This window comes from Macaca fascicularis, chromosome 17 (assembly GCF_037993035.2).
Source record: "Macaca fascicularis isolate 582-1 chromosome 17, T2T-MFA8v1.1".
Classification (NCBI taxonomy): domain Eukaryota; kingdom Metazoa; phylum Chordata; class Mammalia; order Primates; family Cercopithecidae; genus Macaca; species Macaca fascicularis.
In genome coordinates, this window is record NC_088391.1 from 87,307,780 (window position 1) to 87,327,475 (window position 19,696).

At 39.1% G+C, this 19,696-nt stretch overlaps 1 protein-coding gene across 2 annotated transcripts in view; it reads left to right on the plus strand.

The window, feature by feature from the left end:
- HS6ST3 (heparan sulfate 6-O-sulfotransferase 3) overlaps positions 1–19,696 on the plus strand; it is a 761,225-nt gene that overhangs the window by 297,615 nt on the left and 443,914 nt on the right. Inside the window, exon 2 of one of the 2 annotated variants that reach the window (XM_074021289.1) lies at positions 1,232–1,276. The exons of the other annotated variant lie outside the window; for it this stretch is intronic. Coding sequence (XP_073877390.1) covers positions 1,232–1,268 — 37 coding nt within the window. The 3' untranslated portion in view covers positions 1,269–1,276. Of the gene's footprint in view, positions 1–1,231; positions 1,277–19,696 lie in introns of those variants that run through there. 2 annotated transcript variants of the gene reach the window in all.

Genomic DNA, 19,696 nt, shown 5'->3' on the forward strand with positions numbered 1-19,696 from the left:
CATTGTCACACTCAATAATTAAACACTGGAGCAGTAGTATTATTTAAGGTGCAGTGTATATGCACATTTATCCAATTAAAAAAATAACCTTGCTGTTTTTCTTCATTCCAGGATATAATCAAGGAAATGCATTTCATTAAGTTGTTATCTCTTTTGTAGCCTTTAATCTAGAATACCCCTGCATAATGTTTTGTGTTTGGAGACATTCATATTTTTGAAGAGCACATGTCAAGCTTTTTATAGAATGTCCCTCTATTTAGATTTGGATTTGTCTAATGATTTTAAAAACGAGCCCAATTGTTCCATAGAATCAATGTTTATGGTTTCTTTTGAATAAAGACAGAAAGAAATTGACCCTCCCATTCTTAAAACTTGAGAAAGTTTGTCTTATATGAGTTCTTTTCTTAGGAAGCTAACCATCAGGACTTCAGAAAGTATCAAGAAACTGAAACTCACCAGATTACTGCATCTGGATAATGAAATGCCAGAGCCCTCACGCCTCATGACTACCTAATGGCAACTTGCTTCCTGTTGAACAACTCCTCTTCCTTACCCCTTCCTAATTCCTGTGTTCCCACACATGGTTACGTTCTTCCCTGCTATATAAATGCCTAATTTTAATCAGCTGAGGGGACAAATTTGAAACTGATCAGGTAGTTGCAGTACCCAATTAAAGCCTTCTTTCCTGGCAATACTTGTTGTCTCAGTGATTGGCTTTCTGTGTGGCAAGCAACAAGAGCTAGACCAAACCTCTGGTGTTTGGTAACAGTTTTCTCATGATTACATTCAAGTTAAGCATTTTAGCAAAAACACTACATAGATGATACTGATTTATTTTTTCACCCTTTCTTTTCTTATATTGCTCTCTTGCTTGAATGACCTCTCCCTTCCATTTTGTTATCACAATTCCCTTCAGTTAAATTTGGAAAATTATTATGTGATCCTTGCACTGTGCCAGGTGATCTGCATAAAGAAAGCAGAAAATTCTCCTTTGGGGATAGCCCCATGGCATCCAAAGAATCTTCTCTAATGAATCCTTCTTACTTTGGTCCTGTCTTTTCTGAATTTCTATGGCACTATCTTCTACAAACTACAATCTTACTTTGGTTACTAATGTTCAGCCTTATAAAATGATATACTTTTTAAAATGTGAAGTTTCATGTCCACTAAGATTCTAAGTTCCTTGAAGGTATATGCATTTTTTTAACCGTTTTTTTCTTGTTTGTTGTAGCACGCAACACTGTGCTAGATCAAAGGCAAATGCTTAAAAACAGGTAAGAATGGATTTTGTTTTTGTAATGCCTTCTTTGCTTCTTTTTTCAAATGAAGGTAATTGTTGAAAGGCTTCTGCAATGAAAAGGAGCCATGATATAGTTAATATATTAATACATAGCTTTGGGATGCATTTTATGACTTTTGAAAAATCATCCTTTTATGTCATCCTTATTATGTTTGCCTAAGACCATAATAGATTTGTGTTCCCTGAGTAAAAACTTGAACAATGTGGAAAGATAATCAGGAGTGTGGTGAATGATTCTGATTTTTAAGTTAACATGGATGATCTTCAGAGTAAATAATCCACACCTGCAAAATTAATCATTTAAATCCTTTCTCTATTTACTGAATTAGACAGTTGAGCCACAATGTTATTCTGCACAGGATCTTCTTGTGGAGCTATTTGTCATCCGTCTGTGTATGGTGGTTAAAACATTTTCTTTTCTTTTGGAAATAAATAAAAGTAGTTCAGAATGCAGAGAATTATAATACAGCCAAATATGGAGATGGAACAGAATCCAGTGGAGAGGCTGGTATTTTATAAAGGGCTTTTAAATTCATTATTCTATACTGGGGGAAAATGTGTATACAGTCATGGACCAACTGAATTACTCCAAATATCATCTTCCCCATGCAGAATCAAAGCTTCCGTTTATCATTATTTGCTTATTTACTTATCCATTTATTTATTTATTTGGGATTAACCAAGGTCCAGAATATTTGCATGATGATCTTACAGGGGGTTCTGTAAATTCTGTCTTTCCTGCTACGTTGTGCTTCAGGGGCCATTTGCAGGTGACTGTGCCAGGTTCCTTGATTGCCAGCCATCTGGTGTAGGTTTCGCCTCTGAGTCTTAGGGCCCTAGAGCCTCAGCAGTGGATTTGCCACCAATTCTGACATAAAACAACTATATGGCCAACTTTGATGGCCTTTAAACTGTCAACTACCCTCTGGTTTGCCTGGACTTCCATAGATTCATCTGTGGTTTGTTCTCTGGAAAATAAATGTCAAGGTATTTAAACATATACTTTTGGTCACATCCAAATTGGTGTGTATTTCATTTGCATTTAAAAAGCTTAATCATGGAGCAATTGTGAACGAATTCTATATGGGTATCCAGAATGAATCAAAACAACCATACTGAGTCATTTGAGTAATGAGTTGGATATGGTTCTAAGAGCAGTGAGTCCATGAATTGTAATTAAAAGAATTTAATGTTCGCAAGGATGGTGTGTTGTATAGTTTCTGAAGGACTGTCATCACATTTATGCCTAATAAATATATCTTCATGAATATGCTAAGGCAATATTAATGTGCTGAACTGGATGGGGTTATAAGGAATAATTAATTGAAATGATTTCATAGGCTTCTGCAAACAAAGCAGGTTGTGTAAACAATCCTTCAAATTAGCATGGGCCCATAGGCCTAGAGCTGAAGAAGTATATGAATATACCTACAATTTCTGACAATAAGAAAGGAAAAAATGTTATTTTTTCTGTACTTTTTAAAAGTTCCTGGGATTTCCTACCGGATATGGTTTGGCTCAGTGACCCCATCCAAATCTCACCTTGAATTGTCATTCCCCATAATCCTTAAGTATCAAGGGTGGGACCAGGTGGAGGGAATTGAATCATGGGAGTGGTTTCCTCCATGTTGTTGTCATGATAATGAGTGAGTCTCAGGAGACCTGATGGTTTTATAAGCATCTGGCATTTCCCCTGCTGGCACTCACTCCTTCCTGAAGGGCCTGCTTCTCCTTTGCCTTCCATCATGATTGTAAGTTTTCCGAGACCTCCCCAGCCCTGTAGAACTGTGAGTCAATTAAACCTCTTTCCTTTATCAATTACCCAGTCTCGGGTATTTCTTCATAGCACTGTGAGAATGGACATACAGTACTTTTGGCTACATCCTTAACCTGACATAGCTGGAAAAATATTGTAGAAATCTTACGAATTGGTTAAATAGTTGATAAACTCATTGAAAATCTGGCCAAATGTACAGAGATAGAAAATTAAACCATAGTTTAAAAGTATAGACATATAGCATAAACAAGTCTAGATATCTCATGTAAGACATGATGACTGGTTAACAAATTTGTACTGGACTCGGAATTTTTGTTAAATAAGATTTTAGCTGTTCTTGTCATAAAAAAGTAACTGTGTGAGATGACAGATATGTTAATTTGCTTCACTGTAGTAACCATTTTACTATATGTATGTACCCCACGACATCATGTTGTAAACCTCAAATATGTACAATAAAATTTATTTTAAAATAAAACTCATAGGTTGGAAATAAATATGTATATCAAGTTGATATAAATTATTGCTAATGATTTTAAAATCATTTATACCCCCTGCTCCAGAGGGTATAAATAGGAATATTTTTCTCTGTATCAAACACACTGACCTAACATTTTAAAATGGTATGCAGCATTTATCTAGAAAGGTAAGTAGTGAATTTCAGTCTCCCTAAATATCATCTCCTCTACCAAAAGGCACTGTGTATGAAAATATGAGTATATAATATATAAGCTCTTAGAACATGAGCACAATGGATAAAAGACTATTAGAAATTAAAGGGATCTTAAAAACCATTTAGCTGAAACCCTTGATTTTATAGATGAGGAAACTAAGGACTAAATAGCTGAAGGGATCTCCCTAAGATTTTAACAGAAACAGAATCAAGATTGGAACTCTGGTTTCCCATATCCTAGGCTGTTGCTTTTTCCACATTCCAGGAGAAAGTGGAAAATTAAAATTTACAACAATTTTATGTTTACTGAGGCCCAACTCAGCAAGGAGGCCCATAAGAGGTTACCAAAAACTTGAAATGTCACTTTTGAACTTGGCTTGTACTTTCTTTTTTTAAGTTCTTTTTCTTTCTCTCTCTTTTTTTTTTTTGTAGTATATATGACAGTATCTCTTTGGGGCTAAATTATTATTTTTTCTTTGCCATTTTACTTTCAGTGAGATTAGAAAATATCTTTAGTATTGATACAAACTTTTTAATTAAAATTATCTGTAATTTCTGTATCGTTCAAAATATTGTATAGGCTATATAATTCAGTCCCATAGCGTGAATTCAATGATCTTCTTCCATTGGAAGCACTCAATCTACATATAATATGTTAAAGATATTAGATTGCTAAATGTGCTGCTATGATCTGAATGTTTTTCTCCCCCCACCAAATTCATGTGTAGAAATCTAATCACCAATGTGATGGGGCTTTGGGGCACTAATTAATCCCTTCACACAAAGGGTCTCCGAGTGTTGCTTTGTCTCCTTCTGCCACAAAGGAGATACGGTAAGAGGAGGCTTTTTATGAACGAGGAAGCAGCCCCTCACCAAACAGTATGTCTGCCAGTTCCTTGGTCGTAGACTTCCGAGCTTCCAGAACTGTGAGAAATAAATTTCTGTTGTTCATAAGCTATGCATTTTTATGGGATTTTGTTATAGCAGCCAGAGCAGATGAAGACAGACATATACAATATCCTGAGATCATTCTTCCCGTCTTCAACAGCTTTTTCCCCTTCTCTTATCTGCAACACTCAATCTGTCACCAAATCCTGTTATTTTTTACCTGTTAAGTATCTACCAACAAGTGCCCCCTTTCTGGGCAGCTGTGCTAATCCAGGCTGTATCACCTCTGGGTAGATGCTTGCTGCAGCCTCTTCATTGACCACCAGTTTCTGTCCTCTTTGGTCAGTCTCATACAGTTCAGGTTTCTTTACATCACCAATTATTTTTCTAAATTTCCAATCACTCCATAGCTTAAAAACTGTCATTGTTTCCCATCATCGAGATGCTAAAGCCCTAGTTCCACTGCAGCCACATATAATGTTCTTCCTTTCTTTAAACCCATGTTTCTATCTTTTCTGCCAGCCTGATCCCTGATCCTTAACATCCCAACCACAGCGTACATCTCTACTTACGTGATCTTTTGGACTTCCTCTTCTAATTCCTGCTTTTCCTTCATCCCAGCGAGTCTGGCAAATACCTTTATCTTCAAGATGCACTTAATTCTCTATGTCACTTGATGGCATTGCATTCTCATTCGTTACGTTTTACTCTCAGTACCTGTAAGTTTAGAGATGTATTGTTTTTGTTTTTGCTTTTTTTGGCTGTGTGTTCCCATTACTTTTTGCTTTGTGGAACCCAAATATAGTGGATCCTCATTATTCAGATTCCACATTTGAAAATGTGTCCTGCATACTAAGATTTATTTGAAACCCCAAAATCAGTACTCATGTACTTTGATAGTCATCTGTGGAATGGCAAACAATTTGAGTTGTGGGATATGCATGTTCTTAGCTGGGGTCAAACAAAGCAACAGACACTCTGCCTTCTTATTTCAGCTCTCATAATATAGATGTTATTTTTGTGCTCTGTATTAGCCCATTTGCACACCGCTGACAGATATACCTGAGACTGGGTGGGAAAAAAAGGGTTTAATGAACTTACAGTTCCACATGGCTGGGGAAGCCTCACAATCATGGTGGAAGGCAAGGAGGAGCAAGTCACATGTTACGTGGATGGCAGCAGGCAAAGACAGGAGCGCTTGTGCAGGGAAACTCCCATTTTTAAAACCATCAGATCTCGTGAAACCCACTCACTATCACAAGAACAGCACAGGAAAGACTTGCACCCATGATTCAATCACCTCCCACCAGGTTCCTTCCATGACACATGGGAATTGTGGGAATTATAATTCAAGATGAGATTTGGATGGGGACACAGCCAAACATATCATGGTCTATTTTCACATTTTTGTGCTTTTTGTTGGTGATTTTGGTGTTTAAAATAGCTCCCAAACATCATGCTGACGTGCTGTCTAGCATTCCTCGGTGTAAGGTTTTGTGGAGAAAATACACCTGTTTTAGAGTAGCTTCATTTGTTACTCAATGCCAGGGGTTTGGTCTAGGCTCTGTTGGTCGTGTCTCAGAAAGCCAATTACTGAAACAACAAATATTGTCAGGGAAGAAAGTTTTACTTGGGTCTTGCAGCTGAGGAAATGGGAGATCAGTCACAAATCCATCTCTCTGACTCAAATTAGTGCTTTATGTAGCAAGGAAGAAATGTAATTGTGTGTGGGAAAACAGGAGTTACGGATGGGTAGGAAAGAGGAGTGTGGTCAACAGGAAGCAGGTGGCTGGTTAGGCAGTCATGAGGGGTCTGGTGTCTCATTGTCCAGATGCAGTAATCTAGTAAGTTTCAGTTTCTTTATATTGTCTGGGAGCCCTGGTCATTGGTTTCTTGAGAAAGAAACTCAGATAACACAAATGTAATTTTAAAAAAATTAATACTGGGAGGGTCAATTTTTATGTTTATTCAAAGAAACCATAAGCATCAATTTCATGGGACAATGGGGCCGATTTCACATTCAGGCATGTGTTACAGTGTTGCTGGTCATGATTTCAATGCTAATGAATCACGAAGAATATATATTAAATAAGGTATCTTTGAACAGAGACAGACATTAAGGTATGTATTGCTTAGTTGATGAAAATGTTATGAGCAGAGGTTTATAGGAACTTAATCCTGTATTTCTCCTAGGAGCAATGATTCCATATTTGCTTATTTCATGTTTGCAGTAACTTTAATAGAACAAAATTATTGCAGATAATGAACATTGACTGTAAATATTAGGTGGAAGGACAGATGAATAAATGAGATGTATCCATAGCTCCCCTTTCCTTCCCCAAGTTTAATGGTTTATGAATGTCAGAGTTTCATTCCAACAACCTCAATGAGAAAACCCATTGAAAGTTGAAACTCCTTCTTTGAAATAATTCTAGTTGTTCTACCTTTTCTCAGGTTAAGTAACTAGACGCACCTGTGCATTAGCATCATGTGTGGGAATAGGAGGGAACCAGGCTTTGAAGACCTGGTTGCAGCCTTGGCTTTCTCTCTGAGCTCTTACGAAAATTATTCTCTGAGATTGTTTAATCATTTTTAAAATGGTTGTGAATAGCATCTGCCCTGTCTATGTCACTGACTTGCCGAGAGGAATGAAGAAAGACTGAAATGACAGATGTGAATCATGTCTGTAACTGGAAAGATGTTGAACAAATGTTTAGGTATATTATTACAATGCATTTGCAGTATTCCTTGAGTGAATAAGGCCCACTCTTTGCTGTAACAACTGCTTTTCCAACTCTGTCCATTCCCTTCCCTTCTCCATGCCCTTTCTGACATTTTTATTAATACCTCTACCTAGAAGAAAGACTATTAAGCCTTTTGTATGTGGTCTTTAACAGTTTGCTTCAGCACGTACCTGTAGGCTGACTGCCTTCCAAATTTCCAGTGGACTCTACTATCGTTTTATCCTTTGACCTGGTCACACCAAACAAGACAAGACTAATTGATTAATTAATTTATTCATTCAATAATTATCGAGCATCTCTTTTGTACCAGTAATTATGGTCAGTGATGGAAATGCAATGACAAGTAGGGAGAGGATGAGGCCTCTCTCCTAACAGAGCTTCCAGGCAACTGGGGTGGGGTAATTAGCCACAATAATAAAACACAGCACATGAGAAAGAGAACATGACCCCATCAACACTTGGAACAAAGACAACTGACCCAGAGGGTTGGTTTGAAGGAAGTGATGGCAGCCTGAAAAAGTGACACATGATCGGATGTCCAAAGACTTAGTTGGAGCTAAGTTGGTGAATGAAGTTGAAATGGGGTTAGGAGAGAGCTTTGAGTATACCAAATGGGTGCGCAGTCTGTGCAAAGGCCCTGTGGCAAGATGGAGAGTGGCACATTTAAAGAACTGAAAATAATTGGTATGGCTGAAGAGCAGTAAGCATTGGGAGACTGATAGGAGAAAGGCTGGAAGTATAGGAGGAAGCAGACCCCTCAGGGCCTCAAAGGCCACATTGATGGTTTGATCAATATCCTGGGAGCTGTGGCAGGCTATTCAGGGGTTTTAAACATAGGGTTTACATTAGCATATTGTCCTTCTGAAAGGATCGTGGGGTGATATGGTTTGCCTGTGTCCCCACCCAGCTCTCACCTTGAATTGAAGCTCCTATAATTCCCACGTGTTGCAGGAGGAACCTGGTGGGAGATGTTTGAATCGTGGGAACACTTTCTCCCATACTGTTCTCATGATAGTAACTACGTCTCATGAGATCTGATGGTTTTGTAAGGGGAAGCCCCTTTCACTTGGCTCTCATTCTCTCTTGCCTGCCGCCATGTAAGACATGCCTTTCACCTTCCATCATGATTGTGAGGCCTCCCCAGCCATGTGGAAGTTATGAGTCCATTAAACCTCTTTTTCTTCATAAATGATCCAGTCTCAGGCATGTCTTTATCAGCAGCATGAAAAAAAGACTAATACACTAGGCTTTCTGTGTGAAGAATGGATTGTAGAGAGGTGGGAGCAGCCCAGAGGAGACCTAGGGAGACCTTAGGTAGCTAGCTGTTATAATCATCCAGGAAACTATTAAATGTGTGACAATTTGATGTACAATTTATAGTAACTTAAAAAGTGAATGGTTTAAATAAAGTTTCTTCTCTTTCATTTTATAGCCTGAGTCCTTTCTTAGTAATTATTATCTTCATACTGATGCTATAAATTTTGAAATAATGCCTATAGACAAGCATATATTTTTGGCAATACTTGGAGAACATAAAAAGGTTGCTTGCTTGCCAATAAAAATCTTGATGATTTTACTTTTTAAAGAAGGGAAAGGTAAGCACTTAAGAATTTAAACTTTGCAGAATTGCTCCTTGACTGCATTTAGTTGTGATTGTAAGTATGCAGAGTTTCTGTTTTGGAAAAATAACTCAGCCGGCAGAGGCCGTGACAAGGAAAGGAGATGGGCTTGTTTAAAGACAGCAAGAATAAAGTCTCCTGTCATTCCTTATAAAATACTAGCTGTGAACTTACAAGTTAGAAGTAAAGCTGGAGGGGTGGGGTGAGGAAACTGAGGCACCCAGAATTTAACTACCCCAGTATTTGTTCTTAGTGGATAAGGCCACTGGGTTAGCATCCAGATGCTACTGATCATTTTTAGCTCATGATGCCAGAAAATGGTTCAATAATGAAAGTAATTTTGGCGAAGACTGATCTTAGCCACATGTCTTATGAAATTTTTGATAGGGTATAATTTTAAATGACCAGGCAAATATATAGAAACCAAAATAGGCTTTTTTTCAGTATTCTCAATCTTGGCAGATGGTAGCCTTTGTGTTCTCTTAGCTTTCTCTCTTCAGTATCTGTGCCGAGGAAGCAGGGTAAACCAGATGTCTGGTTGGAGTTGAGGCCCTTTTACCTGTTGAACTTTTCCACAGCTATGCCTGTGGCCCTTACTGCCTACTGAGGAGTGCTTTAGTCAGAGACACACTCACTCACCCAGCTTCCCCCATTTTTTTTTTTTCAAGGATGGAATGGCCACAGCTGGCAATCAAGTGTTTAGCAGTGTTTAAGGCACTAGCACGTCTTGAGATAGGGATAAAGGGTGACTTTTTAGACTCCAGCAAGGTATCAAGTTTGTCCTCCCATCCTCACTCCTGTCCTGCATTCGTTTTGACTCTTTGGACAGGGTAGAGGCTCTTTAATCTTTTGTCGTCTCAGTTTTAAGTCAGTATGGTTTCATTTTTTGTAAAGCAATACCTAACGTTCGATGAATTAACTTTAGAGATTTAAGGGGTGGCTTGCCGCTCCACACCTGTGGGCGTTTCTCGTTAGGTGGAACGAGAGACTTGAGAAAAGAAATGAGACACAGAGACAAAGTATAGAGAAAGAAAAAGCGGGCCCAGGGGACCGGCGCTCAGCATACAGAGGACCCATGCCGGCACTGGTCTCTGAGTTCCCTCAGTATTTATTAATCATTATCTTTACCATCTTAGAAAAAGAGAAGTGGCAGGATAATAGGATCATCGTAGGGGGAAGGTCAGCAGTAAGACATATGAATAAAGATCTCTGTGACATAAGTTTAAGGAAAAGTGCTGTGCCTTGATATGCATATGCAAACATCTCCATAAACCTTTTTAGTGCATAAAGAGCAGCACTGCGCTAGCAAGTCCCATCTTCCGCCCTAAGGCGGTTTTCTCCTTTCTCAGTAAACAGAACATACAATCGGGTTTTACACTGAGATGTTCCATTGCCCAGGGTCGGGCAGGAGACAGATGCTTTTCTCTATCTCAACTGCCAAGAGGCCTTCTTTCCTCTTGTACTGGTCCTCCTCAGCACAGACCCTTCACGGGTGTCAGGCTGGGGGCGATCGGGTCTTTCCCTTCCCACGAGGCCATATTTCAGACTGTCACATCGGGAGAAACCTTGGACAATACCTAGTTTTCCTAGGCAGAGGTCCCTGGGTACTTGAGATTAAGAGAATGGTGATGACTTTTCACAAGCATACTGCCTTCAGGCACTTGTTTAACAAAGCACACCCTGCACAGCCCAAAATCCTTTAAACCTTGAGTCACCACAGCACATGTCTCTTGCAAGGACAAGGTTGGGGGTAGGATCACAGATTAACAGCATCTCAAATACAGAACAAAATGGAGTCTCTTATGTCTACTTCTTTCTATATAGACACAGTAACAGTCTGATCTCTCTTTCTTTTCCCCACAAGAGATGATATGGAGCGTATCTGGTAGAAATATGATTTGTATAAAACTGTGTAATCCTCATTGTGCGGAACTTGAAGAAAGGCATGAGTATAGCATATTAACAATAATCTTTGCAATAAAGAGCTTAGAGGGGGATCCTATTGTTGGAATTCGTACCCTGCCTTACGGTACATTGTCTAGTACGATGATACAGAATGGTGTAAGAACACTGCAAATTCAATCTCATTTTTGTACAGAGTAAGGCTTGGATCTTTTAAAGAAAAAGATGTCCCTCAGAGGTGACAGGATTATAGTAGCAAATACTTGGAATCATTTAGTTTTAGGTACTGTGTGAAACTAATGGACATTTTTATTATTTTATTTTATTAACTGTAAGAAAAACATTAAGTGGTGAGGGTGGCTAAAATGTTGAAATAATTGCCACCTTTACCTGTTTACACCATGAATATCTTTCTATTAAGGCTTCATTTGTTCATCTATTGCTTTGTGGTCTTCTCAAAAGAAAAGCTTCTGGCTAATGCACTTATATTATTTGGAAGATTTCTGTTTGCTCCAGAGGGCATTGGAGAGATTCTATTCCTTTCTCCAGCACTGAGCTGAAAGATAAATTATCTTTTGTAATGATAATAATATTATAAAAATTTTTATAGTACTACTGGAGAATGACAAAGAGGGTATTTATTAGCATTACAGCATCCCTGTGAAGTTTCTAGCAACTGAGATTGTTCCTATTTTGTAATAAAACAAACTAGTTAAGTCACATTTATCTTTAATAGCAGACTAAACTCTAGTCTTAATTCTAAGTAGGTGCTCCAGCACTAAGTCTGCTGTTATAGTAAGAATATGTCCTTCTTTTCTTCCCCCACCCCTGCTGCCTTCTCAACTCTCTTCCCCCCCACCAACCCCACTGCATCCATCTGTTTTTTTCCTCCAAGTATGTGAAACACCTGCCAGCACATTGAGAGATGGCTTTGAATGCTGACTTAGATAATGGTGGACTTAGTAATTCTCATTTCATGTGCTCTGCCCCAATGTGCCTGTTCTCACAGCCGTCCTGTCATTGCATTTATCTAAACTATTTTGGGGGGGTTTGTCTGGACCCCTGTCTGCTCCCAGTTTCAGTGGGATTAAATCCTTGAGGACAGAATTTTAAAAATATTTATGATACTTATTTACTTTTATGTACTTGGTTATATGCACACTGCCTTGGGCATAGAAGGCACCAGGTGGATTTTTAGTAAAAGAGGGGTATAGGGGATAGAAGGAGGGAGAGAAGGAGGAAAGGAAGGAAGAATGCAGAAAAGAAGAAAAGTAGGGAAGAGGTAAGAAAGGATGGAAGAATGAAATAATCTTCCACTTATTAGCTATGAGGAAGTTTGTCTGAGCCTCTTGTTTCCTTATCTGTAAAATGGGGAGAATGATACCTGCCTCCTATGTTTAATCAGGAATTACTGACTGGGCACGGTGACTCATGCCTGTAATCCCAGCACTTTGGGAGGCAGAGGTGGGAGGATCACTTGAGATCAGGAGTTCGAGACCAGCCTGGCCAACATGGAGAAACCCTGTCTCTACTAAAAATTCAAAAATTAGCTGGATGTACTAGGGGACACCTGTAATCCCAGTTACTCTGGAGGCTGAGGCAGGAGAATCGCTTGAGCCCAGGAGGCAGAGGTTGCAGTGACCTGAGATCACACTACTATACTCCAGCCTGGGTGCCGGAGGGAGACGCCATTAAAAAAAAAAAAAGAAAGGAATTACCTCAGATAGCATTTATAGGATATTTGGTATAATTAATTTGTTTCTTTCCAATTCTTCCCTTTGAAAAATTGTATCTTTCTAGAAGTTTTCCAAATTAATCCTGCCCAGCCTAGTTTAGAAATTCAAGGCCTTGGCATATAGATATATAGGTTATAATACATTAAGCTGAATTTTAATGTTTCCTTGATGTCTTCCTTTTTTATCTTTTCACTTGGGCTATGTGGTGTGCAGAGCCACCTTTTCCCATCTCCTGATCAGTGACATACCATTGACAGCTTGAAATTGGCCATGGAAATTGACAAACATCCCCATCCCCATCAGTTGTTAAACACTTACCAGCACAGCACTGCTTGTGTCCCTCCTGCCCTGTACTACAGGTGGCCCTTGGGCAAAGGCAATGATGGGTGTCGTATTAGCAAATATCCCCTTAGGACAAGGCAGCACTTACAAATGGTGACAACGTTGATTTGCCTAAAAACAAAAATGAAAAACAAGTACATGGCAAAGGTAAAGCCAAGGAATTGAAGTAGATAAATATAATCACCCTTAGTCTTAGAAACAACTGCCTTTTGGCTGGGTGGGGTGGCACACGCCTGTAATCCCTGCACTTTGGGAGGCCGAGGTGGGTGGAGTCACTTGAGGTCAGGAGTTCGAGATCAGCCTGGCTAACATGGTAAAACCCTGTCTCTACTAAAAATACAAAAATTAGCTGGGCGTGATAGTAGGCGCCTATAATCCCAGCTACTAGGGAGCCTGAGGCAGGAGAATTGCTTGAACCCAGGAGGCAGAGGTTGCAATGAGCAGAGATTGCCCCACTGCACTCCAGCCTGGGCAACAGAGCAAGACTGTCTCAAGCAAAACAAAACAAAAACAAAAACTGCATTTTTAGACTAAATAATTCACAATATAGGTATCTACTTTTAAAGTATGTCATAGACGTATTAAGTATGACTTAGCATTTATAATGTCCCATAATGTTATTACTATATTATTAAATATTTCTGAAGACATATTTTCCCTTTGATCCACTCATTCTTGGTGTAATCTATTTTTGTCTATCTTAATACTTTACATTTTCACAAAGGTTAACTCAAACATTCTCTTCATTTATATGCCCACTTCTTTGACTCATCAATATGAATTGTTAAAAAAGCTCTTACGTTTCAATTTATTTGTGGACAAGAACTTTATTGCTTCTCCTACAGAAAGATCAATGGAATATTTATTTTTCTTTCTGGCTTCCAGGTTCTTTACACCAGAGAAGGTAGTAGGCTGATTTACTAAAGAATCCTGAAAATATCTTGCCAGAAAAAAAAAAAACAAACAACACATAAAGAGCCGTTAAGTTCACTGCCCTTCCTGTACTTTCATATGTATAGTTCTTTAGAGTTTACACAGAACTTACGACAGAACAGCAATGATACGGCTTAGTAAGCACTGACAGTGTGTGAAGAGCTTTTCAGATCTCATTCTCATTTCATTTTCACAACAACCTTGAGAGGTATCTGGACCAGGTACCACTATCTTCTCCATTTTACAGATGAGGAAACTGAGGCTTAAGACTATAATGATTTGCTGAGTAATCTAGTTACTAGGCTTCCAAATGTAGTAGACATTTCTTTTGCTGCTGTATGGGAAAATGAGGTTAGGGTTCTTATCAAGTTCTGCTTCTTTGTAGTTGTGTGGCCTTGTGCAAGCCACTTAACCTATCTTTGCATCACGTTTTGTACTCTAAGATGAGGATAATAACCCTATCTTATAGGGTCACTGTGACTGTTAAATATAATAACATGTGTGCAAAGCCCACTGCAGAGGAAGTGCTGAACATATGCTGCTTTCTACTATGTTTCTTGTCATAGCAACTATTATAAGACAGTTTTCCAATAGCATCCTGCCCTATCTCATTTTAGTTCTTAATTTCTATTGTATTTTATTTTTATTTATTTTTTTGAGACAGAATATTGCTGTGTCACCCAGGCTGGAGTACAGTGGCATGATCTCAGTTCACTGCAACCTCCGCCTCCTGGGTTCAAGTGGTTCTCCTGCCTCAGCCTCCCAAGTAGCTGGGATTACAGGGACCCGCCACCATGCTCAGCTAATTTTTGTATTTTTAGTAGAGATGGGGTTTTGCCGTGTTGGCTGGTCTTGAACTCCTGACCTCAAGTGACTCCACCCGCCTCGGCCTCCCAAAATGCTGGGATTACAGGAGTGAGCCACCAAATCCAGCCCCATCTGTTGCATTTTAAAAAGTTGACTGAAAGAAGTTAGGTTGCTTTCATAACACAATTGTTTTACTTTCACATTGTGGGAACAGACGCTAAGGTAACCCCAATGAGTCATGCCCTGGTGTGATCCACTATCCTCGAGCAGGAGGCAGAGCTCGTGACTTGCTTCCAGCTGATATAAAATGGCAAAGGAGAGATGCTCTGTCCCTCCTGTGGATATGCTATGCTGTATAAGACTTTGTCTTAGCAGTTACTGGCCCTAAAGGCTGCCTCTAGGGCAGTTCTAGGAGCTTAGGGTGGCCCCTACATGGCATCCAGCAACTAGACAGAGACCTCAGAAACTGCATGTTGCCAACAACCACATGAGTTTGGTTGAGGTCCCCCAGCTCAGAACGGAATGCACCTTGGTTGACACCTTTGAGACCCCGGGCACAGGAACCAGCTATGCTGGGCTCAGACTCCTGACTCACAGAAACTGCCAGATAATACATGTGTGTTGTTACACGCCACTAAATTTGTGGTAATTATGCAGTAATAGATAACTAATATACACATCAAGTCAAGTTTCTGAATACTTTTCTGATTTTGACCAACTTTTGCCAGTTAGTATTAGACTTTAAACTATGTCTTTAATTTGTAATTAGAGCAAAATAAAATTAGTTTTTAATTTTTTAAAAAGGGTTATTCGTAGTTTTTAATCATGGCATGTGAAACTACTGAGATAAAAAAGACCCTTTTAGACTCAAAGAGACCTTAGAATTAGCCTAACCTTTTTGTTTTATAGATGAGAAAATTTAATCACATATAACTTTTCTGTAACAGGGTTTAGATTAATAGCAAGATTACTTACTGTTCGCACATCTTTATACTACATTGCATAGCCTCTATGCATTTTGGAATCTTCCCTGAGATTTTTATATCATCATCCTGAAAGATGGCCTTAATTTATATAAATATTCTTTATATTGTTTATTATTAGAAGTGAGGAAATGCCCAGAGTTACTTTGTACAAATACAAATACAATATTTGAATGTTTGGTCTGTGCCAGAGGGCTGCCCATCATAGAATATCACTGGCCATTGCTAGATCTGTGGTTGGCCTGGAGATGTCCAAGGGTCTCGCATGTCCACTGGCTGGTGCCATCGGTCATGCTGTCCCTCTTCTTACGGGCTATCAATAGATGAGTTCTGACTTACAACTGAAAGACCTAAGTTTAATACGTTTATTTGTGTATTTACTGTAGGATGCAATATTAGTTGTCACTGACTCATAATGCTTATATTATAAGTAATAACTATACTCCTTGCTATCAAAGTCTTTTCTTCGGTGATCTGGTCTAATTTACTACGTCAGTCCTGGGACCCTCTGCTCCAGAACCCAAACATTTTTTTCAGGGGAGACTGATCTTATCATTTTCACCTCTAGTTTGTTCACACAACTCACGAAAAGTTTGAGTCCTGTTTTTCATTCAGAGAGGGAAGCTCAGGTCTTTCACCTTTTCAGTGGGAGCCACCTCTGCTCATCTCAATATACTGGAAATGCTACCTTCAATTCAGTAGTGCTGAAATCACACACACACACACACACACACACACACACACACACACACACGCAGACATATACACAGACACACATATACACAGAGACACATACACAGTCTCACATACACGCAGACACGCACAGATACACACACATACAGACACACACAGACACACACATAGACACACATACACACACAGATACACACACACACACAGATACACACACACACACACACACACATTCTTGACTCCTGAATAGGCTGGGAATTCCTTCAGAGTACGGAAGAGTGTCACATACCAATTTTTATACCCCATAATATCTAGTAATGTGTCTTGATAGGTATTAATTTGAGGTTTGTTAACTGATTAATGAATTAATTGGTTAATGTGGATAAGGAAGTGGTAATGGATATAAATGGATAACAGGAACTTATCAGTGTTGATGGGAACTGGGGAGTTGGTAATGGCTGTAATTAGAGACCTTCGAACAGGAGCATATCAGCAAAGGGATATTGATGGGAAGATGAGGCCAGAGGAGTGGAGTGATGAAAGAGAAGGTATTGGGACTGAAGGGCTGAAGGAATATCCCACCAATGGCACAGGGCTTTGTGGTTTGGGAATTTGTCTCCAACAAACCTGAGAGTAGTAAAATACATGGTGGTTTGCACACAATTTGTTCCTTATTGTCACATTTTAGTCACTTTAACATCCTCCAGTTATACTCCATCAAGATTTCCAGGCATTTTCTTTTCCTTCCCTGAAGAGTATTCTACCTCCTGGTTTCCAGAGTCAACGTGTTAATTTTTAATATCACGGAGATAGAAATGGACAGTATAAACAGCTACAATCTAAAAATCTTTATTTCAAGCATACCTATCAGGAATGAAAACAGGAAAATGTAAATATGAAACTATCACTAATTTAAAATACATTGATTATTCAAGGTCTGTTTTCAGCTGCATAGGGAAGACATCAAAGTAATTAAAATGATGTGGAGACTGGGAAGGTGCAGAAGGAGGCCGGACCTTCCTTCTATTGGGAGTCTTTTAATAGTTTCCTTGCCTTTTGTACCTTACAGCTTTTTCCCCCCGGTTGAAAAGACCAATCTTTGTTACTATTGAACATCATTCTATTTTTAACTGACTCACAGGGGTCATTCGAAACCGTGTCCAGCCCTCTACACCCTTCAAGTTGATGTCAACACAAACTTAATACACATGCTTTGTTTTCTCATCATCCAAGACACCATTCAAAATGTCATTTGTGTCAGGTCCTGAAATGGATGGACCTTAACAGACAGATAACTCTCTCAGAGCTATGCCCGTATGTCCTGCCTCTACAGGCAGACAGCATCTGAATGTGCCCAGTGAATCTTGGTAGCACTGTCCTTTCTCAGTTTCTTATAGTTTTATTTATTGTTACAATTGTCGCAAGTATACATATTCATGAATCAAAAATACTTTATAAGGACTGTTATTTATTTATTTATTTTGAGACCAAGTCTTGCTCTGTCTCCCAGGCTGGAGTATAGTGGTGCGATCTCGGTTCACTGCAACCTCCACCTCCCGGGCTCAAGCCGTTCTCCTGCCTCAGCCTCCCAAGTATGCACCACCAAATCCAGCTAATTTTTATATTTTTAGTAGAGGTGCGGTTTCACCACGCTGGCCAGGCCGGTCTTGAACTCCTGACGTTGAGTAACTAGCCCTCCCCGGCCTCCCAAACTGCTGGGATTACAGGCGTGAGTCACCACACCCAGCAGGATTGTTATTTTTCATTTAACCTCATGTAATATTAATTTGTAGCTTGTGAACTAAACAGCTCATCAATCCAAATTATGAACTACTTAGGACTCTTTGTCTTTTGTTGTTGTTTTTGAGATGTGTCTCGCTATGTTGCCCAGGATGGTTTCCAACTCCTGTGCTCAAGAAATTCTCCTGTCTCAGCATCCCAGGTAGCTGAGATTACACACAGCTCAGTCTCTCAAGTAGCTGAGATTACAGGCATGCACTACTGCACCCAGTTCTATTTAGGACTCTTTAAGGTTGATGTAAGATATGTTGAATTTATTAACTATCTATGTAAGACATGGATAGACGTATAAACTATGAGACCTTAAGTCAAGTTGTTTAGCCCCTCAGATTCTCATCTATAAAGTGAAGACAACAATAACATTTACCTCATAAAATTGTAATGAGGATTAAGTTGAATAATATGTGAACTTAGAACAGTCATTTATATAATGAATGCTATGTAAGTTTTAACTATTATTATTAAGTGCTTTGGAATGGTTAAAAATATGGCTTATTAGTTTTAGGTCTGTATTTAGTTGTGGTATAATTTATTTTTTTATTTTTTTATTTTTTATTTTTTGTTAGACTTTAAGTTCTAGGGTACATGTGCATAACGTGCAGGTTTGTTACATATGTATACTTGTGCCACGTTGGTGTACTGCATCCATCAACTCGTCAGCACCCATCAACTCGTCATTTATATCAGGTATAACTCCCAATGCAATCCCTCCCCCCTTCCCCCTCCCCATGATAGGCCCCGGTGTGTGATGTTCCCCTTCCCGAGTCCAAGTGATCTCATTGTTCAGTTCCCACCTATGAGTGAGAACATGCGGTGTTTGGTTTTCTGTTCTTGCGATAGTTTGGTGAGAACGATGGTTTCCAGTTGCATCCATGTCCCTACAAAGGACACAAACTCATCCTTTTTTATGGCTACATAGTATTCCATGGTGTATATGTGCCACATTTTCTTAATCCAGTCTGTCACTGATGGACATTTGGGTTGATTCCAAGTCTGTGGTATTGTGAATAGTGCCGTGATAAACATACGTGTGCATGTGTCTTTATAGCAGCATGAATTATAATCCTTTGGGTATATACCCAGTAATGGGATGGCTGGGTCATATGGTACATCTAGTTCTAGATCCTTGAGGAATCGCCATACTGTTTTCCACAATGGTTGAACTAGTTTACAATCCCACCAACAGTGTAAAAGTGTTCCTATTTCTCCACATCCTCTCTAGCACCTGTTGTTTCCTGACTTTTTAATGATCGCCATTCTAACTGGTGTGAGATGGTATCTCATTGTGGTTTTGATTTGCATTTCTCTGATGGCCAGTGATGATGAGCATTTTTTCATGTGTCTGTTGGCTGTATGAATGTCCTCTTTTGAGAAATGTCTGTTCATATTCTTTGCCCACTAGTTGTGGTATAATTTAAAGTGCGCAGCTTGAGGACTTTTGACAACTATATACATCTATGTACTCCACACCTCAATCAAGAAATAGAACATTTGCATTA